Source organism: Montipora foliosa, chromosome 12 (assembly GCF_036669935.1).
Source record: "Montipora foliosa isolate CH-2021 chromosome 12, ASM3666993v2, whole genome shotgun sequence".
Classification (NCBI taxonomy): Eukaryota; Metazoa; Cnidaria; class Anthozoa; order Scleractinia; family Acroporidae; genus Montipora; species Montipora foliosa.
In genome coordinates, this window is record NC_090880.1 from 1,911,905 (window position 1) to 1,932,528 (window position 20,624).

Here is a 20,624-nt window from a genome sequence, read left to right on the forward strand (position 1 = left end):
TACCTGGTCAGCCAATCAAGTTTCTGGTCATAAACAAGCAGGCCCAGTCTCTGCATTCACTGATAGCTGACGGCAAATATCGCTCCACATCACTGAACCGCAACAAATGGAAGACGCTGGTTGGCTCTCAGGCGTCCTTGCAGGCCAACTGTAAGAGGGAAGGGTTCAATGCCGCTTCTAAAGGCCACTCTATAACAAGAATCGGCATTACTGGAAACAACGAGAACGACTGCCTTACTCCTGATTCCAGAATTGGGTTTGGCAACGGAGGGCATCATGATAATCTCAATACATGTGGGAACTTCGCAATAAATCACCCGTCTTCAGATAATGGGGGCAAGAACATTAAAGCCATGAGATATATTTTGGTTCAGTAGAGAAGAATGCACCTCTGTTTGAATTTTCAAAAGAGTCACAGTGAAATAAAAGAGTCATTCCATTTTCAAGCCTAGTTTGTAGACGTTGAAGCGATTGACTGAACGAGCGTCAAAGCAAAAATCAATCTTAGGGACGGGTAGCACTAGCCTACAAAAAATTAAATGTCACGAGCTGCATTTTTCGAAAAAAAAGGCTTCTCCTTACAAAAAATATAGGCCGACAAGGAAGCAAGACACCGGCTCTTTTGAAGATTTAAAAACATTGTAGTCCACCCTGTCAATAATACACAAAGTACATCTGTTCCACTACCAACTAAGTTTCTTTGCTGTTTACGATTTTAAGAAAGTCCCGGAATGCAAGTGCACCTAATACGTCATACAGGAGCCCTATGAGTGAACCTTTCCGCTTATCTTTCTATTTTAAAACGCAACAAGTTTTTCGGCCCTACACGCACTGTTTAGAATGACCGACGGGATTGATCAGTACTTGTTGCAGTCAGCATGTGTTACCGAGTTATTGCTCAGTGAAAGACCACACAAAAGGTGTCACTGTGCTATGTGTGCTGAAAATGAATGCGAAGAGACACTTTCTCGTCGATCCGCCAAGTTCACAGGTCCACTCGCACTAGCAAAGGAGCACGACGTGAGATTGCCGTGGACAGTGACAACTGAATGTGTTCACCAAAAACAAACTACTGCTCTTTTAGTCTGTTAATATTTCATCATTCTATTGGTTATATTCAATACCTTTAAGGTGCACTTTTAACATATTTAAAAGCTGAATGAGCATTAAGGTAATTATATTAGGACGGAGTTACAACCACTCAATAGCTTTATTTACAAAGTTGAGAAATATCCAGATCTTTTCGGCATCACCTTGTTGTAGTTGAACAGAAGCATTCCTTTACGATAACAATGAAACAAGAATTCGCTCTTTCCCACCATCCTCTGGTACTTCATAGACTTTTGACAACGTCGTAAAAAGTTTAAAGGAGCCGAAAACACCAGTTGGCGATTCTTTTCACCTGGCTCTTTTGTATCTATAAAATGCAACTAACTACAGCATATTTCATGATCCGTTCCAGATTTCGTGAAAGGTTGAGAAGTTTTGGAAACAACCCTTGTTTTTACTTATCGCAAACTGAGGCATTCGTGGCTGTTTACATAATAGAGGACCCTTCAGATATTTGAAAATGACCTGGTGTAGTCTGCCAATGATAACGCATTCTTTTTAGATAAAAATCAAACACGAATATTCAGTCATTATTTCCTAGCCAAGATCAGAAAGCAACTGATTGCAACAGAACTCCCCGATTGTAAGAAATGTATCCACGACTTCTTCACAGTTCTCCTTAGATTGAATTTTTCATAAGTCATCAATTTATCCCCGCTCCGCCCACCCTAAAAAGGTGGATATGTAAATGAAAATAAGGGATGTGTTAGTGCCAACATCACCATCATCATCATCATAACTCGTTAACAAAAACAAATCCCTTTCCAGTACCCTCAGAGAAACGACGAAGCACCATTTTAGAATCTGGGTTCGAGACACGAGGTTCCTCATTTGTGTCAATGTTGAGCTCGTGCTCACAAGGTTCCTCGACCGCATGGCCTCAGGGGTAAAAATGGCGCGAGAACAGGCTGAAAACATCTCTGATATTTTCCTTAACAAGACTTCACCGAAAATGCTAGAATTGCAGGCAGTGCGTTGCATTAAGCGTTCCTGATCGGATCTAAAAATGTCAGAATGCTGCCAGGAGCTGCTGACAATCATTGAGAAATGTGAAAAAGATGTTAAGGTAATAAAGAAAACTTGATTACTACGAGATTCTGTTGACTGCTGTTGTTTTGTCTGTCATTTCGATTCAATTTGACAAACTTTAGCTTACAGACATCTAGTGATGGTCATAGCTCTTAACTAAAAGATCTACATATAGCTTAAAATTCTATTTAAGTTAGATGTGCCGGCTGACCGAGCTATTCGTTGCGTAAAGCAGGATTCTAGCATTTCGACTGTGCAAGTGTTTGCAAAGAGAAGTGCTACAAACTGCCATCGTATGTAAACACATTACTCTGTTCGTAGTATTGCGAATTTTCAAAGTTAAACATCTTTGTGATCGTTGCCGAGTTTACAAGACCCAGCTTGAAGTGCGATTGCCATTCACTGAATGACGTGTCCCAGTTGCTCGCAAAAACAACTCTTCGGTTCACTTCTCCGAAAAACTTAACTCTTTTGGTGTCTGACAGTTCTATTAGAACAGCCCACAATAACGCACTCAGCCATTTTTCAAGTTTCCCGCTTTCAAGCAAGTGACCGCAATGACGTCACGCTTAGCGCCCAAGCCCGCTATAGTACAGGCAAAATGGCGGACTTCCATCGAGTAATCAATAGGGTCTTTCTGGCCTCAAAAAGACGAAAAAATGTAAGAAACCCCTCAAGTACTCGTATATTTCCTTTAATTTGGCGAAAAAAAAAATTTCATTTTTATCTTCAGTTCTCCCTTAAAACACTTATTAGATCTAGCACACGGTTACACTACACATCCCTCTTGAATAAATTGCCCTAGCTTTTATAATTTAACAACAATACAATACTCCCATAGGGCCACGCTCACCTAATACCATTGACAATAATAACGACATTCCAATGATAACTCACGCTACGACACTACAGTATGGTCAATGTGATCGAACACCTTGCTGAAATCTAGGAAGGACACTCTCAGGAACTTACCAGGGTGGTCAATGGGCGAGAGCCAGTTGTGTACCATGTCCAAAAGACAATAGGCGGTAGAGGTTACTTTGAGACTGCCAAATTGCTGGGGGTCGATGAGATGTCTCTCATCTTCTAACAGCCACTCAACAACGAAATCCTGTAGCACTTTAGAAATCACCGGCGTCAGGGCGATAAGTCTTAAATTCCCGTCCCCAGTTATGGGCGTGGCCTTGGGAACAGGAGTGATGTTAGCGTCCTTCCATTGTGTCCGGAATATCCCCGATTAGCGGTTAAAAATGCTAGTAACCGGCTCAGCCAGCTCAGGTGAAAACTCTTTTAGGAGACGGGCTGGGACTCCATCGGGTGCTCGGTCTAGGTACCTTTAAAGCACCGGGAGCTTTTCACGAACCGCTGTAGTTGATATGGTGGGTGGTTGTTCAAGCTATGGTAAAAAGGCTGGGAAATTCGAGGTGTCAAGAGGTTAAAGATCCGAAGTTACTGATATGAAAACGTTGTTTGGACGAGTGGCGAGGGTCTTACCAGATATAATGTTGCCGTTCTCGTCTGGATAGCACAATTGTTCTCCAAGCCCCACCAGTTCCTCGGGTCAGTACCCTTTACGTTTTGCACCTTGCGCGGATAAAACGCCTTTTTGCGTTTGCAGATGACTTCCCGAACTTTGTTTCTAAGGTGTTCCCATTTTTCGGTAGGCCCAGAATGGTAAGCACGTTGTCGTTCGAGTATGAGAGATTTAATCTCAGCAGACATCCGGGGTTTATCGGTAGGGTGAAGCCTGACACTTTTTGTCGGGAAGTAGATGTTGATAGCATTGGAAAGGTCATCAGAAAACGATGAAATTAGATAAACGGGTAATGAAGAGTCGCATGGGTGCGCATGCTCGAACCAGCTATGTGCACTAACCCACCTCCCGAACGCGTTAAGTGCCGACTGAGGAAAACGACGCATCTGCACAGTTTTTTTTCTTAAGGGCTACACTACACCGCTGAAATCGACGGCACTTTCGATTTTGCGATTTCCTTCAAAAATTGAACGGAGCAAAAATCTCCCAAAATGTTTTTCGCTGATGTTAACTTTTTATATTCGAGTTTCAAAATTTATGTTGTTTTCATGTTACAAATTTTAGTGCTGATGGCAAAATATTTTATTGTCGATCGACACTTCCGGAAAACTTCCTACTGCTATTCCCACAAACTGTATATCACTATTTATTTACTTTTAGCAGAGTTAGTAGACGCAGGCTAACAAAATATGCACCTTGCTTAGTTCGCATTTTTTGAGCGCGAAAACAGTATTTTCGGTCCTTTGTTTCTGACAGCAAGTCGTATATTTGGAGGTCCCCCAACCAAATACTAACTCCGCCGGACAGGGCTTAACTTCAATGAAATATTTTCTTGGAAAACTATCAGAGGCTTGTGGTGATAAAGAAGTTGCAAGGGATCTTGAAAATGATTAACATGTCAGCCTCGAAGCCAATGTTTCTCCATTCCCTTTTACTTTCTTCAATCTTTCTGGGTTTACTAGTAACCACATGTCTTCTTAGGGGGCTATTTACCTAAGGCAGGGGTCGCACTGTGGCCTTATTTTTTTTATGTCGCGTCATATGTTGTCCCACAAATATGTCACGACATTTACGCCACGGGAGTGTTGGAGGTCGCACGTGTGGGACATAAATGATATTTGAAACCGGACTGTCAACTCTTAATATTTCACACCCGAAAAGAGCTTTTTATCTCGAGGTTTTCGATATAACAAATTTGACCGGTCCCCAGCGACTTCGTTAAATCGAGGTTCCACTGTAGCTACAATTGTAGCTGTGCACATGTGTTATCTTTGAAGAATTGAGAAAATTCGATTTTTGCCGGTATTTCAGATTTGATTGACATTGCGGCCGAACAAAAACATAAAAATGTTATTTTAAGGCCATTAGACAAGATATGACCTGCTTCGAGGCAAGACATCGGCTTTTTTGATCTTTAGGTCCTTCGGACAAAAGGGTCGCACTTGTCGCAGGCACGCGATGACAGATTTTATGTCTAATGTAAACACCAAAAGCATTAGTGCGACCCCTGCCTAAGACGTCTACCTTGGCACTACAATGATATACGGTGCCAAAACAATAGATCGTGTACTATTAGGGCTACATATTACGCATAGACAACTTGAATCTCCAGGGAAACAAGACGCAGCTCAGTTGACAGTTGTGGAATAAAGCGCTGTCTTACTGCACTGACCACACGTAGGCAATGAGCGGCTATTTTTTAAATTGTTGACCTTTTTCAAAGCAATTAAGAAATACATGTAGTCGTGCTCTGCCGACAGCTGCTTCCTGTCCAGAGGTATAACAGGCCCTATTTCGTGCTCTAGTTATTATAAGATAAAGCTGATTGACGGATTTTACTGCGACAGCTTAGCTCTCTTTAGCAAGATTCTTCGACTAAAGCGACTTCAAAGATTTTTGTCAGGTTGGCACTTTTTCCTTTCTTCCTTTATTATTATATCTTTTTTTCAAATTTTGCAATATAATGTCACTTTCCTGACTTTATTTTTTTAAAATAGGGCACCGCTGGGATTAGGGAGAACATGGATCAGAAGCTTGGATATTTGACGATCTTTTCAATATTCTTTATTTCACGGTTGTTCATGATGGCTTCTAGCAAACAGTGTGAGGTCAAGTTATTAAAGTCCAACAGAGCTCTTAAGAATCACATTTTAAAAACGGTTGCTGTCAGAACTCCTCTTGACTGCTACTTTCTATGTCAAAATAATATGAAGTGCAAAAGCTATAATTTCATGATCACCGGCGGTATCTGCGAGCTGAATAACAGTACTAAAGAAGCTAGACCCCATGACTTCCTACCAGATGACGCCAGGTTCTATATGGGGATAAGGCGCGATACAGGTAATATTTCAAACTCATCGTTAATTTATACGAACGAAAGTGTAGACAAAGAGTTTGTGGAGGCATTATTTCTTTCGTTCTTTAGTTTTCTTAAAAGAACAAGGCTTCTCCAAATCCGTTCGGTCGAGCTTTATTTTTTTCGATTTTAAATATTTTAAACAATTTGTAAACCATTGCAGAATCGTACATATTTTGTTGCAATAGAAACTGAGACTATCACAAGATGGTAAAGGAAGAGAAAAAGGGGAAGGAAGGGGATGAAAATGATATCAATTTTCAAACATTTAAAAATAGCACGCTTTCAAGGTGCATAAGCGTGCATTAAAAATCAAAAATTGAGATCATTTGTAATTCCCTTTCTGAGAGCCTGCCCGAAAAACCAATGAATTTGTTGCTTTTTATACATGCACTGATATCATTGATGCTTATGGGTACAAATCTCATCCCCCTGAACAGCTTCCAGTGGACAACCAAAAAATTGTTTTCTTTGAAGATCTGGTTTCTGAAAGTAACCAAGACACTATCATCAATGAATAATTTTATCAACGGGCGACACCTGCAGCGTTGTCTATTTTGCACATACATAGTGACTCACAAGGTGCCAAAAACCAACCGTGATAAAACAAACTAATTTTTGAGGAGCTGGGAGTTGACTACAAGCTGTTCAGCAAACTGCGTTACTGCTGGAAAATATTCCTTTTTTATTACCATGAACCCAAGGAGTTTATAAAAAATATTAAAGAAACATGAAAAAATATAATGACACGGCTTCTAGAACAACAACTGGAGAACCTGGTCCGCCTGGTTCCCCTGGGTACAGGGATCACAAAGGGGTAAAATGGCACTATCGTTACTGTCACTCTCGTAAGCGGTGATATTGAAATAGATTTATACAAAATGAAACATCTTGGCACTCCTCAGGCCATTGAAATGATGCACTGCATGGTCAATGTTGGGTTTGTTTATGTTCAATCCCCAAGTTCAGAATTGTACCTTCATTGTACCTTTTACAGCCCGGGTAATCCAATAACTTGCCTTATTATTTTCACACAAAATAATTATAGTACTGCCTCTTATATCTGTACACTACTACTGTACATGTTGTACACTGACACTTGACCATAACGCCAAAGCGGAATAAGCCGAGTAAAAAGAAAAACAGTAAACTTGGATTAAACTGATTGGATGAGGTTGTTAACAAGAACATTTTCGGGCGTATTTGTAACTATAGGAAAATCTTATTAATTTCCTTATTTAAGTTAGTACCGCACTACTACTTGGGAATCAAGGAATTTTGGAATCTTCGTTATGAGGGTGAGCTTCCTTATCTGGTACAAAATGTGCTTAAGTCTCAGCGTTTATTTCGTTCCAGTCTTTTTCTCGATGGCTGTAAATGCACATAGATCCGACAAATCTTGCGCCAAACCGTTCAGCCATGTCATGCTTTGCAATCTTATGTGCAACTTGCTTCAGGATTCGGGAGCCAACGAGGCTATTAAAACGCTGCAAAATAAACTGGAAAGTCTCATTGCAGTACTCAAGAATTCATCACTAGGTAAGCTGATTTTTAAAAATCAATCTGTCATTTCGATGGTTTCATTGGTAGAATACAAGCAGACGAGAAGTTGGCGAGAGGCGACTGAGAAAACATCGCGTTTGACGGTCTAGTAGGTTTTTCCTGGTCGCTGTTATCGATTGGCATCCCATCTAATATCGATTCATCCAATATCGCTGGACGACCTTTCTCAGAGATGTTCCTTATCCAAAATAAAATACTTTATGAAGTTATTTCTAATCACGGCATCTTTTATATACTTTCTACAGCTGTTCCTGTCTCTTCGTCTTCGTGCAACGAGCTGTATGAAAAACACAAGTAAGCGCCTAATAAAAATACTGAATTATATGTATTTTAAAATGTAGGCATCAGGGATTAATGCACGCGGGAAGCTCTTCGTATCACCTTCCGAACCCTTTCAACAACGAGGTTTAATTTGATACAGGTTCTCCAAAAGCCAAGTGTATCCACTGATGTTTGGGTCGCAGAAGATTCCTGTTTATTGTCACATGGGAAACTTTGGATGTGGAGGTGGAGGATGGACGCTTGCGATAAAGATTGACGGCAAAAAGGTATCCGACTGCGCAAGTTTTTCTCAACAATCGACTGAGTTCTTCGCTAACCGCATAGATATTTATTTTCGACATCTTCTGCAATCAACTCCTTTGCCAACTTATACCGACCTCGTTCTCAGCGCTTTTTTCTGCGGTTGTGCACATGCAGCTAATTCTTTGTGTTTTTGTTTTTATTTCAGAAAACCTTTCATTATGATTCGACCTTGTGGAGCAACAAAAACGCCTACAACCTCCCAGGAGGGAAGACTGGGTTTGACTTTAAAGAGACCAAGCTACCGACCTACTGGAACACGTCTTTCTCCAAGATCTGCCTCGGTATGAAGATCCCTGGTCAGCCAATCAAGTTTCTGGCCATCAACAACCAGGCCCAGTCTCTGCATTCACTGATAGCTGACGGCAAATACCGCTTCACACCACTGAGCCGCAACAAATGGAAGACGCTGATTGGTTCTCAAGCGTCCTTGCAGGCCAACTGTAACAGGAGAGGGTTCAATGCCGCTTCTGTAGGCCACTCTAGAGCAAGAATCGGTATAATTGGAAACAACGAGCTCGACTGCAATACTCCTGATTCCAGAATTGGGTTTGGTAACGGAGGGTATCATGATGATTCCAACACATGTGGGAACTTTGCAAAGGATGACGCTGATCCAGATAACTGGGGCAGAAACATTACAGCTATGGGATATATTTTGGTTCAGTAGAGAACAATCACAGTTGAAATAAAAGAGTCATTCCATTTTCAAGCCTAGTTTGTAGACGTTGAAGCGATTGACTGACCGAGCGTCAAAGCAAAAATCAATCTTTGGGACGGGTAGCATTAGCCTACAAAAAAATTATATGTCTTGAGCTTCATTTTTCGGAAAAAAAGGCTTCTCCTTACAAAAAATATCGGCCGACCAGGCAGCAAGACACCAGCTCCTTTGAAGTTTGGTAGAGTCTGCCGACACTAGGTTCGCACACAACGGTTGCACTCCTCCAAGCTTTGCGGTTTACCATTTCTAGGCAAAACAAAAAATAAAAAATAAAAATGCGCCAGTGCGATCAAGCCCTTAGGGACAATTCTTATCACGGTATCAACAAACACTTTTCTTTTAATTATTCCAATCACTTTAGCAAGATTTCAAAACATTGTAGTCCACCGTGTCCATAATACACAAAGTACATCTGTTCCACTACCAAGTAAGTTTCTTTGCTGTTTACGATTTTAAGAAAATCCTGGAATTCAAGCGCATCAAATACGTCATACAGAAGTCCACGACCGCGACTATGAGCTTGCCTCTCACATACAAGCCCTATGAGTCAACCTTTGCGCGTATCTTTCTTTTTTTTCAAGAACGCCACAAGTTTTTCGGCCCTGCACGCACTGTTTAGAATGACCGATCCGAATAAAGTTATTATCAAACGAAGACAAAAATAGCAAAAACAATGTATGCAAATTGTACAAATTAAGGTAAATTGCAGTAAATGTGAGTTTATTTTTTAAAAATAGAAAGATACACGCTAGGTTCATTCAAGGATATGTACATAGGTAGGCTCCTACTCATGGACTCTTGGTCAGTAACGGTATTAACTGGAAGGAAAACAAAGAGAAGCCTTTATGCGGCTATTCGTGAAGCCTCTAAGTTAAATTTTGTTCGTTTTTATTCGCCTACACAACCTTCCCCCATCTTCTCCTGAGAAGGGGTGAGTTTGGACAAGAGATTATGAAGGTAAGAGAAGTAATCCCTCATACTGGCCCTATTCCCATCGTAATCCCTGTTAAGTTATTTTTAGATCTCCTGCGAGATCCGGTATTCCCACGAGGGTTAACTGATAGCCAATCACATGTCCTCATTTTTACCAATGATCCCGTCGTTCGCGATTTACCATCAAACAAAAGTGGCGGAGGATGGTGAGACAAACTCATATATACATTTTGTGGACGAACGTGACTTGTTGACTACAGAGTTAAGCGATTACAATGACTTATGTTTTGAAACCTGCATCTTGGAAGGAACGAGTGGAAGACTATAGTCGATAAGTACGATCTCTCTGACTTTAATAAACGCATTCTCGGTTTCCTTTGCGGGATTAAAATATGATGGCTTAATTCTTATATGGTGATAAAGTAGACAGATAGAGCTCAACAACAGTACCAAACATGAAAGGAAAACTTGAATCAAGTGTCCGATAAAAATTTTTGAACCCGTGTTATCGGATTCAAGTGAATTTGCAAAGCACGTATGTTAAATATAGCTGTGTCCTTAAAAAAAAAGATTTAACAAGCTTTCGTATATGGCACAACCTTGAATGAATTGGATATATGAGTATCCCTTCGGAAGAGACGTCGAGGAAACAGATTTTTGGACAAGTACTGAGTTTAATAAGTCTATGTTTTACGTTTTTGTCAAACTACAAAGGAAAGAAAATAACATAAGTTACAAAGTTTTCCAAAACACAACTAACTACAAGAAAAGCCAAGGGATACAAGAAAACTACTTACAATTCTGGTTGCCTTCTCTTCTGACTTTATGAGGCGAGGCACGTATCTATTTATACTTTATCAAAAATATGCGTGATATGTTAAACACGTTTCTTTTCACACCTACCTATTATTCCTTTTATAAGTTCCATCTTTATGCCAAAAATATATGCGTTATGCAAAACACTTCCCCCCAGTGCGGAGGTATAATTAAATTTCCATTAATTAGACTGAGCAGCTTAATTTGACGTGTTTATTTACTTAAGTCGGGTTATCTAATTCCTCTTTGGTAGCAATTAGGCATAATTTGTGAATAGGTCTGTCGTAGACTGCATTTGCTGTTTTTATCTTTGCTTTCCTCACGAGTCCGTCGTCGCCAGGAAATGTTTCGAGTACAACTGCCATCTTCCATGTTCTTCTGGGAGTAGGTTCCGTCTCCAAAACAAGATCTCCTTCTCTGAGGTTCTCTCTCTCTTTCGGTACCATTTGTTCCTGGGTAGCAGGTCTGGTGCGAAATACTTCAGCCAACAGTTCCAAAATTCGTGTACACGTTTTTCAGTGCTTCTAACGAGATCCCTTGGATTCACTTTTGATTGCTCTTCTGGCACAGGAGGTGGAAAATGATTCCCGATTAAAAGGTCGTTTGGCGTGACGGGTGGACCTTCCCAAATACCATTGGAACTGGGATAAAGCGTTAATGTAGTTCGGTCCTTTTTCCAGGTGGTCATTGAGGGATTTTCCGTTTGGGCCTTTCGCACTTGCATCAAATACTAGTCTGACTTGGGTTGTTCTGTCGGGGGTGAACACCACTTGTAAAGGAAGATACCATTCTGGCCGATCGTGATTCGCGTCTGAAGGGGGTATTTCCGTGATGAAGTCTAGTTCTACCAGCTTTTGTACCTCAGAGTCGATTATTTCGGTGCAATCCTTTTTCTTGAAAGACTTTTCAGAGGAAATCATTCTCTTGTAAGCAGCGTCGTAGTTAGATTCATTTGGAGGTCCATCTTCTCTCCAAGGCATTCGAACTTGTACCCTTCCGTCGACGATTTTGGTGGACTCCGAAATCGATTTGATAAACTTGTTCTCCTGGAGATCGCTATCTCTACATGTACAAAGTTCGGTTGGTCTTACTCCCATCAAATCTTGTGTTAGAAGTTTCTTCATGTCCTCTAGCACGCTGACTGTCCCAACATCCACTGAACTAATTCTTGTCGACTGCTGATTTACTGGACCAGCAAATGGTCCGATGATATACCACCCGAAGCAATTTCGTTTACCTATCGGCTCTCCACTTTTCCCTGAGATCACATGCACATCATTGAAAGCGTCTGCAAAATCTGTACCAATCAACAAGTCTACTGTTCCGCCTGATAAATGCAAATTGTTTGAGATTGGTTTTAAATGAGGATAACTTTCTAATGCTGTTCTTGAGACCGTTCTTGCTGAACTGCATGGCTTGTTAATGGCATAAGCTTGCATAGATTTCTGAACGCTTTGTTCCAGAGTCGAGGAAACAGCTAGATCGATGAGCTCTGATTCCTCAGACTTTTTTTGACCGCCTGCGAGTTTCATCGTGAGATGTGTTTTGTAACCACGAATCCCGAGTTTCTTTGCAACATTCTTCGAGATGAAACTTGTGTTTGAACCACTATCGAGCATAGCTAATACTTCGATGTAATTTCCGTCTTTGTCTTTTATCTTAACCATTTGGACAGGGCAAATAGTGAGAACGCTTCTTTTCCCTTGAATATTGTAATTACAGGCTTCTTGGCTTGTATTTGAAGCTGTTGCGTTTTCAGGATCTTGCCTGGATTCTCTCGTTGATGTGTCTTCGTTATGTAAGGAACGGTGATGGCGTCGAGTGCATTTGTTGCAAGTAGTGCCATCAGGTTTTTTGCAAATGTTCGTGTGATGAGCTCTTAGGCATTTTCTGCAGCGATTGTTTTGTTTTACGATTTCCCATCTTCGGTTTACATCTACCTTTTGGTAAGTGGGACATGCTGAAAGTAGGTGTCTTATTTCGCATCCAAGCGGGCATTTCTCGTCGGTATTTGTATCGCTTTCATTGGCATGATTATCGGAACGAATGCCTGAATTACTTCGTTGATAATTAGTTTCTCTTTTGATTCGCGATCGTAGACTTGCTTCATTCAGTAGCCAATCAATCAGATTTGACACGTTTTCTCCTTTACCCGTGCGTTGCATTTCGCGGCCAAATTCAACATTGTCATTTCCATCTAATTTGGACAGTAATTGTGACATGACAAAGGGAGCTTCAGAGGAACTTGTTACAGGACAACCGTTTTGTTCCATGTCAGCTGCCATGTTATTTACGAAGCTTTGGATTCTTGATGCGTAACGAGAAAGTGAGAATGAGTCGCTTTTGACAGGTCTGAGATTAGTAATTTCATTCAGCAACGTGTCCATTAGTTTTCTTTCATCACCAAATTCCGTATCTAGAATTTTCCACGCCTGCTCTATGGACGTACTTGGCTTGACTTGATCGGACCAAAAGGAGTTCTTTGGAAGCGCTTTTCTGAGTCGCTGAAGCCGTTCGTCATCGTCTTGCTTGTATTTAATCATCCAATATGTAAATTCGCGTTTCCAAGTGGCATAAGTTTTCCTGTTGCCATCCCATGTCGGAACTGACAATTTCTCAAGTCCTTGATTAGGGTTCCTTTGCGAGCCCAACACTTCGGTCATTTTTGTCACTGCTTCTGCCATAACATCAAGCGCATTGTGTTCTACGGACGATTTTTTAACATTCCACGCCTTTTGATAAGTTGCGAATTTTTCACTGCAATGTAGAAAATCATCTTTGACTTTTTCTCCGAGCTCTCGATTAGCTTTCATTAATTCTTCCGCGCCTTCTGTGCTAGCTTCACACAACTTTTCCGTAATTGCCTCTTGTTGCTTTTTAACGCTTCTGTACTTAATTTCTACTTCCTTGTAAACGTTTTCGAGTATACTTATCACTGGTTGGATTTCGAAAAGTACGTTAAATTCTTCGAGAAGATCGTGTAAAGAGACTATTGCACTGTCTCTTTTTGCAATTAGCGTTGTTACGTCAACCTTAGGAGGCATTTTTCCACGCAACTATTTGGCGACTAAATTGCTTCAACTTACTAACAGTGTAGTACGTTGTACTATATACTTAGATAACTTATAGATTTCGTCGATTACTTGTAATGACTAATGGAAAAATATTTTAACTATTGCTCGCGATAATTATCGTAAGGAATCAAACTCCGAAAAGCTCTTGAAATTACATATAAACTGGAATTTATTGCGAGTCTTAGGAAATAAACTGCAATGTCACACTTCAAGAGTTCTCACATATCTCAGTTCGACAGTTTTCAAACTTCAATTAATTGTCGGATGCCACAGAGCCAACAGTTAATGGAACTCCTGAACTTGTCTCCGACTGACTTGATCCGTTTGTTTCTTGTTTCGTTGAACGAAAAAACCCATCGGAAAATTACGCAACCAGGGGGAAAATTTGCAGACCCAGTGACGTTGTTTTCCGAAAACCCGGTGAGAATATAGATGCCACTGAGTCTGTTAAACAGGGGTGTATTTACGAGAAAGCACAAGATTACTTTGAGTTGAGGTTACCGGTCGGTTGATATGTGGCTCTAAGCTAAGCGGTTACTCTCTAAAGCGGTCAGTTTTCGAAGTCCCGAAAATTACTTCCCTTAATTAATTACTGTAATTTTGACCTCTGTTAAGCGGTCGAGGTCACCTTTTCGAAGTCTCAACGGAGACTTTTTCTATTGTCTTGACCTGTATTAAACGGTCACACGGTGTCAATTACTTGTTCATAAAGTTTCAATGTGACACACGAGGTACAACAATTGATTTCCTCGTTTATTTTCGCAAATAATTAAAACGTCAGAAATGAATGTTTCTAATTTGAGGTCAAACGTCTGATCTGCTCTGGAGATCGAATTCTTCTTTCATTAAATTTTGTTTGAGCCAATTGCATGAGAGGTGTTCCCCTTGAAAATGATATTTACATGGCACCTCAAGACCATACAAGGAAGGGTTACGTTTTTGCAAACGTTGGCCGTGTAGCAGTGATATGTGAACAGACTTAACTGATTAGAGTGTAATGTAAAGTGTTATGTTTCTACCCCATATGAACCATGTGAGCGTTAGCCCTACTGATGGAAACGGGCCCACACAAGGACAGAGAAAAACTCTGACCATTCTAGTCAGAGTTTTTCTCTGTCCTTGTGTGGGCCTCCTCCGTTTACGCGTTTTCCTTTAATAATGACCTTTTCAGAATGTGACGGTCTCTTTAAAAACTTAGTCATCATTAGTTACCATTAGTTTAGGAATATGTCCGATTAAATCAAAGTTTTCGTTCAAGATGACAACAGAAACAGACTAGGATATCCAATTACTTTTCTTCTCATCAGGACAAATAGGTTGTAAAACAAATTTCATTGTAACTTTTTGTTGGTCTCTTTCTATGTTCTGCTTCTCAAAGAAGAAATTTCGATCTAGTAGGTAGTTTTATCAGCTCTGCCATTCATTAATTGTACATTAAGTGATTAACAGTGATGTAAAATATCATCGTGTAGCATTTCGGTTGTATTTGAACTGCACTTCTTGTACTTCTCTTGCTTTGAGGGGGGTTTTTTAGTGTCACACAACGTGTCAAACGCAGCAGCAGAGAAAAAGTGGAAGAGGACCAACGCAAAAGCTTTCAACAAAAGCACAATGAGGGATGTGCGTAAAACCCATCGCAAAGAAATGGCGACGGCGATATCAGAATGCGAGCTGGTTATGTGAATCGTCTACATTGTATTTTGCGTGTCATGTTGCAAGAGGACGATAGGAAATGCCCTTCAGTTGTTACTTCTTTATCGCTACAACTGTGTTTATTCTCGTTCACTGGCAGTGTACTGATAGCGTGTAATTTAGCACCTCTTGAAGTCTCATTATTTTTCTTCAGATGCCACGATTAGTTCTCACCAGGATTTTGTCTTGGGGAGTCCCAGGGCCTCCTTTCCTAAAAAAAACAGGGGCCCCGCAGGAGCTCAATTAAGCGGGACAAAGTTACTTGCGCATACGCTCCATGACTAGGGTGGAAAAAATCCTTCGTGATTTCTCTGTCCCTTTCATCAAGGCACGTTAAAATTGGAACTCTCGCAATGGTGGCCCTTCGACAATATTGTAAATGCATTTAATTTGTTTGCCTCGAGACAGATCTTACAGGTCGTGATCTTTTTGTCGGCATCATAGGCAAGCTATGTGTATTTTGATCTGCATTTACTCCGAAAAACACGGACTTTCTTCAATAAAATGGCCTTTTGATCTTACTTGCAACGTTGCCCTCTTCATTTACCTCTTCACCACCGAGCGTTTCAATGATCTTCCATGGTACTTTATGTAAAAAGACCACGCAGACGTATGTGATAACACAACGTTTTAAATCAAAGAGTATCTTAGCCAATGTACAAGATGGCGAACTAGAGCGGGATAAGACATAAACAATAAAAGTTCCAGTCCTTTATCCGAGCATATTATGACATCCCTTCTCTTTAAAAACAGAGCACAGCTAGGTGACGATAGGACCTCCCTAGAGATAAAAGTCCCCGACGGTAGTCATTTCTTAACTCAACGATAAATAATTATTGTTTACAAAGTGAGAGAGTCTTGTACAGTCATAGGAAATCTAAATTACTGTACCAGGTAAAAGCAAAAAAGCATGAACTGGAGCAAATTTTAACTGGTGTAGAGCGTGGATTGTCGGTACAGCACAAACGAATACTTCAAACACTATTCCATGAAACGGACAGGTCTGATAACTGCACGCCCACTTCTTGTCCGGTAGGTCCTAGGATCCTGACTGGTATCAGGGCCTCCAGAACTAACACCACGATCCTGTACAGGATCAAACATAATGCTGTAAGGTGCATTAGTATATTCTGGAACGTCGGGAGATACTCTGACGGGTGGGTGATCAGATTCCAGCTCTGAGGGCTCATCTTCAGAATCAGTAACAACTTGCCTGGTGTTAACTGCACGAAGTTGGCGTTTATTTCGGCGGAGAAGGGAGTCCGACTGAGTTTGGACCTCGTACGATCTGGGTTCTGGTCTAGTGTTACTTATGATCCCTGGGAGCCATTTCTTCGTGGTCTGGTCTGGTCTTGTCTATGTACAGGCTGCACTACTGTCAGGGAAATAAGATCGTGTGCACTCTTATCATGGTAGTGCTTCGTGAGCTGTTGACGCTCCGTCAGGCGCTGGGCAATCTTGTCTCTGTCTGGTGCTTGGTTTCCAATCTTGGCGGGAAGATTAGACTGAAGATTGCGCTGATAAAGTTATTCAGCTGGAGATGGGAGGTGTGGATCTATAGGAGTAGCTCTTAGACATTGACATAAGTTGGTCCTACCCAGATTTCCTAGCTTTGTCCAAAGTGTTTTTGACGGTGTGTACTTGTCGTTCAATGAACCAATTAGATTGTGGATATCTCGGGCTGAGAACCCCATTCGTCGGAGAACTGCTAGTAGCTGTGAGAGTCGTACTGGGGGCCATTGTCAGAAATTATAACTTCTGGTCAGTTCCTTGTTCAGGCATCACACACTTTGCATTGTAAGCTTGACAATCATTTGTCCCGTGGATTGTCCACTTGGTATATATCTTCTTGAAAATTGGATATTTGGAGCAATAGTCCCACATGAGTAGGTATTCATTCTCGTTCCATGAAAACAGATCAGTTCCAACAACCTGCCACGGTCTACTGGGTATTTCGTGTTGTTCCAGGGTCCCTTGGCCTGTGAATTTTGGCTTTCTTGACGAATTTCACATTTCTGCACCCTAACCTCAATATCCTTGTTAATGTTTTGCCAATATACACTTTAACTTGCTCGTAGTTTACACTTTTCCACACTTTGGTGACCTTTGCTGAATCTTCGGCATGGGCTATTAAAGGTAGTCAAGTAGTAAGACTCTACGTCGAGAACTACAGACCAATAACCGTGGAGGGCATCCAACTTTGAAAATACTGGGCTTCCTTTGAACTTGTGAGTGATCTCTTCATGGATTCTCTTGATAGCGCGATTAAGATCCTTGGGACCAAGACAAATACGCCAGCGCCCATTTGATTTTTGGGAGTAGGCCATACTTGAAACCCAGTCAGTGGGTTCAGTCCCTGATTTAATAACTCCTAAGTTGACCATCTCATCAAGTACCTTCTTAATATCCTTAATGTGTATTGGGCACTTCTGAGGTGCATGAACCGCAGGAGGTACATCAGGGTCAGTGACAATGTGGTATTCCCCCTTCAAATTTCCCAATTCCTTCAAAACGGCCTGGGTGTAACACGACTTCTTGTCAGAACCTAGGTGTATTTCACAATGTAACTCCAACAGATGGAGCTGGCAAGAGGTCGGTAATCCACAGATGGTAGGGCCTGTAACATCAGCAACATAGAAGATTGCGTCTGACTCAGTTTTCCTGTCAACATAAGAATACTTATGCTGTGGTATTTGTGTGCCATTGTATTGCAGTAAGTTTGGTCTGTCTGGGTGTTGTACCTGTTGAGAGGTCATCCTCATCCACGAGACCTGAAAACATGTTATAAATTCGCAAAGGTAGCACATTTCCCTAGTAATAATATGTTTATTCACTCTTTGGTAGCATTTGCTAAACTACAAGAGGGGTCAGTAAGTAGAAAATGCCTAATAGCACAAGATTACAAAACTTACAAGGACAAAAATAACAGTTACCGTACTTGAAAGTAATAAACCTATCAGTGCGCAGAAGTCTATTGTTGTTGACGGACTGCCAAGCAGTACCCGAGCGGAGACCGTATCCATGGCTGACGCTTGAACGTTGAGGGGGGAAGACGAGCAATGATACAGATAATGCCTGAACAAAGCGTTCGCAAGCTTGACCTCGGTGCTCTAACAGTGTCTGTAGGCCAGAACGAACAAGCGCTTGATCATAACTTAGGTTTGGCAGAATAATCCGCAGAGCTTCCCTTTGAACGGATTCAATTAGATAACTTAGGCAATCGGGCAAACCAGCCCAAACCGGGGATGCATATTCCAAGACAGAGCGTATTAGGCTACAGTACACTTGCAATACCACTTGACTTTACAGACCTGATTTAACCAGGACCCTCAACGCATATAGACGCTTGCGCGCACGTTTGACAATATATCCACAATGGTAGCCCCATGACAAGTCAGACGCAACGTACACCCCTAGTATCTTATTGGTAGAAACGTGATCTATGGGCAAGCCATTGATGAATATTGGGGTTGTTGGAAAGGGCTTGTACCTAAGGAAATCAATAAGCATATCATTACATTTAGGGCCATTTAACCGCATGCCATGTTCCGCTGAGAAAGTGCCGATTTCATTTGCTATTATTGGCAGCATGCTGAAGGAACACCTCTAAATGATCTCAACTATTGTTAGGTCATCTACATACTTTGCTCTTAGGTTCCAGTTACTAGTTAACTTAGTCACCAGGACAGCAAAGAGAATGGGCGCAAGTTTTGTCCCCTGAGGGATACCGCCACGTGAAATGACTGCAGGAGACAGTGTATTACATAATGACACCCTTTGAGATCTACCAGACAGAAACGACCCCACCCATCTAACGAGGGCCTCGTGGACACCCAGGGAACGTAATTCTTCTATCAAGATATTATGGTCCACAAGGTCAAAACCCTTACTAAAATCAGTAAAAAGAATACGTGCAAAACAATTACCCCCTGTCGAGTGACACAAAAATATGGTGGAATAAGTAGACTAAAGCATGAGAACAAGATTTACCTGGCAGAGCAAATTGCTTATCGTCTAGCCAGTCTACTATTTGGTTATATAAAGAGTCTTATGTAAAACCTTCCATTAACTTAGCTACTTGGCATGTGAGGGTAATGGGCCTCAGATCTTTTTCAATCGTTTTTGATGGTGAGCATTTCGGGATGGGCCTCACCACGGACTCTTTCAGGTGTGATGGTACCACGCCTTGTTTTAAGGAGGTGTTGTATATGTCCGATAAAACAGGTGCTAATTCCCAGACGAATTCCTTCCAAATCTTGTTAGGAACAATATCAGGTCCGGGAGACTTGTTCAACTTAATTTGACGTAAGACTCTGTAGGTCTTGTTTACGTCCACAAGAAATTCCCTTGGGACCTCTGGGATGACTCCAAAACTAGACTCCAGGGGACTGAAATGCGCTGTCAGATCTGATAAGAAGTTGTTAAAGTGCTCAGCAAGTACACCCGGGGAAATTAGGATGTCATTAAGCATCTGGTAAAACCAGTCATGAGAGGCCCTTTGCCCAGCGGTTCCCTTAATCTCTTTCTACCAGCGTTTAACATTAGTGTCTTTCAGAGCGGCAACCTTGTTGTTATAATAATTACGCTTGCAGATGTTACAAGCATATTGCACCCTGTGCACTACCATCTACCTTCACTTTCAGCATAAGGTTGGGATGATCAGCCTCATCTCTTACTGGCTTAAAATTAGAACTGTCAACCTGAATTGACTAAAAGCATAGTTCATCAAAATCTGAGTTTGCTTCTTCTACTGTGTGTACCTTGCCCTGGATTGCCTTGTCCTGTGAATTCCGGCCTACAGATTGCCTTTTGAGAACCGCACTTGGTTTTTCATCACCATGTTTGTTTGTTGCTGCACACCTGTTCCCAGTGGTTCCACTGATTACATTTTCTACATCCTGTACCTTAAGCTGGGCATTTTTTCCGTGGCTAAGTCCACATTTTCCACACTGGGGGTTGATATTTTGCTTAATAGCATCGATGTTAGTATCGTGAGTACGGGTCGATCCTCCTTGTTGTTCTAGGGATTTCATGTCATTCACTGTAGCCTCCCTTGTTCTGACAATGTCCATTGCTTTGTCAATTTTCAATTTTTCATCTTTTCCTAAAAGACTTGTACCTTCCGTTCTCGAGTACCAATAGTAAGTTGGTCAATCAAACACTCTTCGAGCTCAGCTTAGTTGAAGCGGCATTTCTTGGCTTACATCTTACACC

General features: G+C 41.3%; 2 protein-coding genes and 1 pseudogene across 2 annotated transcripts; 2 read left to right on the forward strand and 1 right to left on the reverse strand.

The window, feature by feature from the left end:
* Positions 1–377, forward strand: part of LOC137980278 (uncharacterized skeletal organic matrix protein 5-like) — an 832-nt pseudogene extending 455 nt beyond the window's left edge.
* A 5,130-nt stretch (positions 378–5,507) lies between these two features.
* Positions 5,508–8,863, forward strand: LOC137979209 (uncharacterized skeletal organic matrix protein 5-like). Its single transcript, XM_068826416.1, has 5 exons — positions 5,508–5,576; positions 5,671–6,013; positions 7,838–7,886; positions 8,014–8,140; positions 8,323–8,863. Exons 2-5 carry the CDS (start codon positions 5,695–5,697, stop codon positions 8,842–8,844), a joined length of 1,017 nt encoding a protein of 338 aa, XP_068682517.1. The 5' UTR covers positions 5,508–5,576; positions 5,671–5,694; the 3' UTR covers positions 8,845–8,863.
* Positions 8,864–11,168: 2,305 nt separating this feature from the next.
* LOC137980003 (uncharacterized) lies at positions 11,169–13,688 on the reverse strand. The gene has a single exon (XM_068827323.1). It carries the CDS (start codon positions 13,686–13,688, stop codon positions 11,169–11,171), a length of 2,520 nt encoding a protein of 839 aa, XP_068683424.1.
* Positions 13,689–20,624: the final 6,936 nt, after the last annotated feature.

Bases quoted from the DNA above. Each gene is read 5' to 3' on its own strand.
- LOC137979209 (XM_068826416.1), top strand. From the start codon at position 5,695: ATGGATCAGAAGCTTGGATATTTGACGATCTTTTCAATATTCTTTATT. The intron at 7,887-8,013 runs GTAAGCGCCTAA...AATTTGATACAG, and splicing joins GAGCTGTATGAAAAACACAA to GTTCTCCAAAAGCCAAGTGT. The intron at 8,141-8,322 runs GTATCCGACTGC...TTTTTATTTCAG, and splicing joins TAAAGATTGACGGCAAAAAG to AAAACCTTTCATTATGATTC.
- LOC137980003 (XM_068827323.1), bottom strand. From the start codon at position 13,688: ATGCCTCCTAAGGTTGACGTAACAACGCTAATTGCAAAAAGAGACAGT.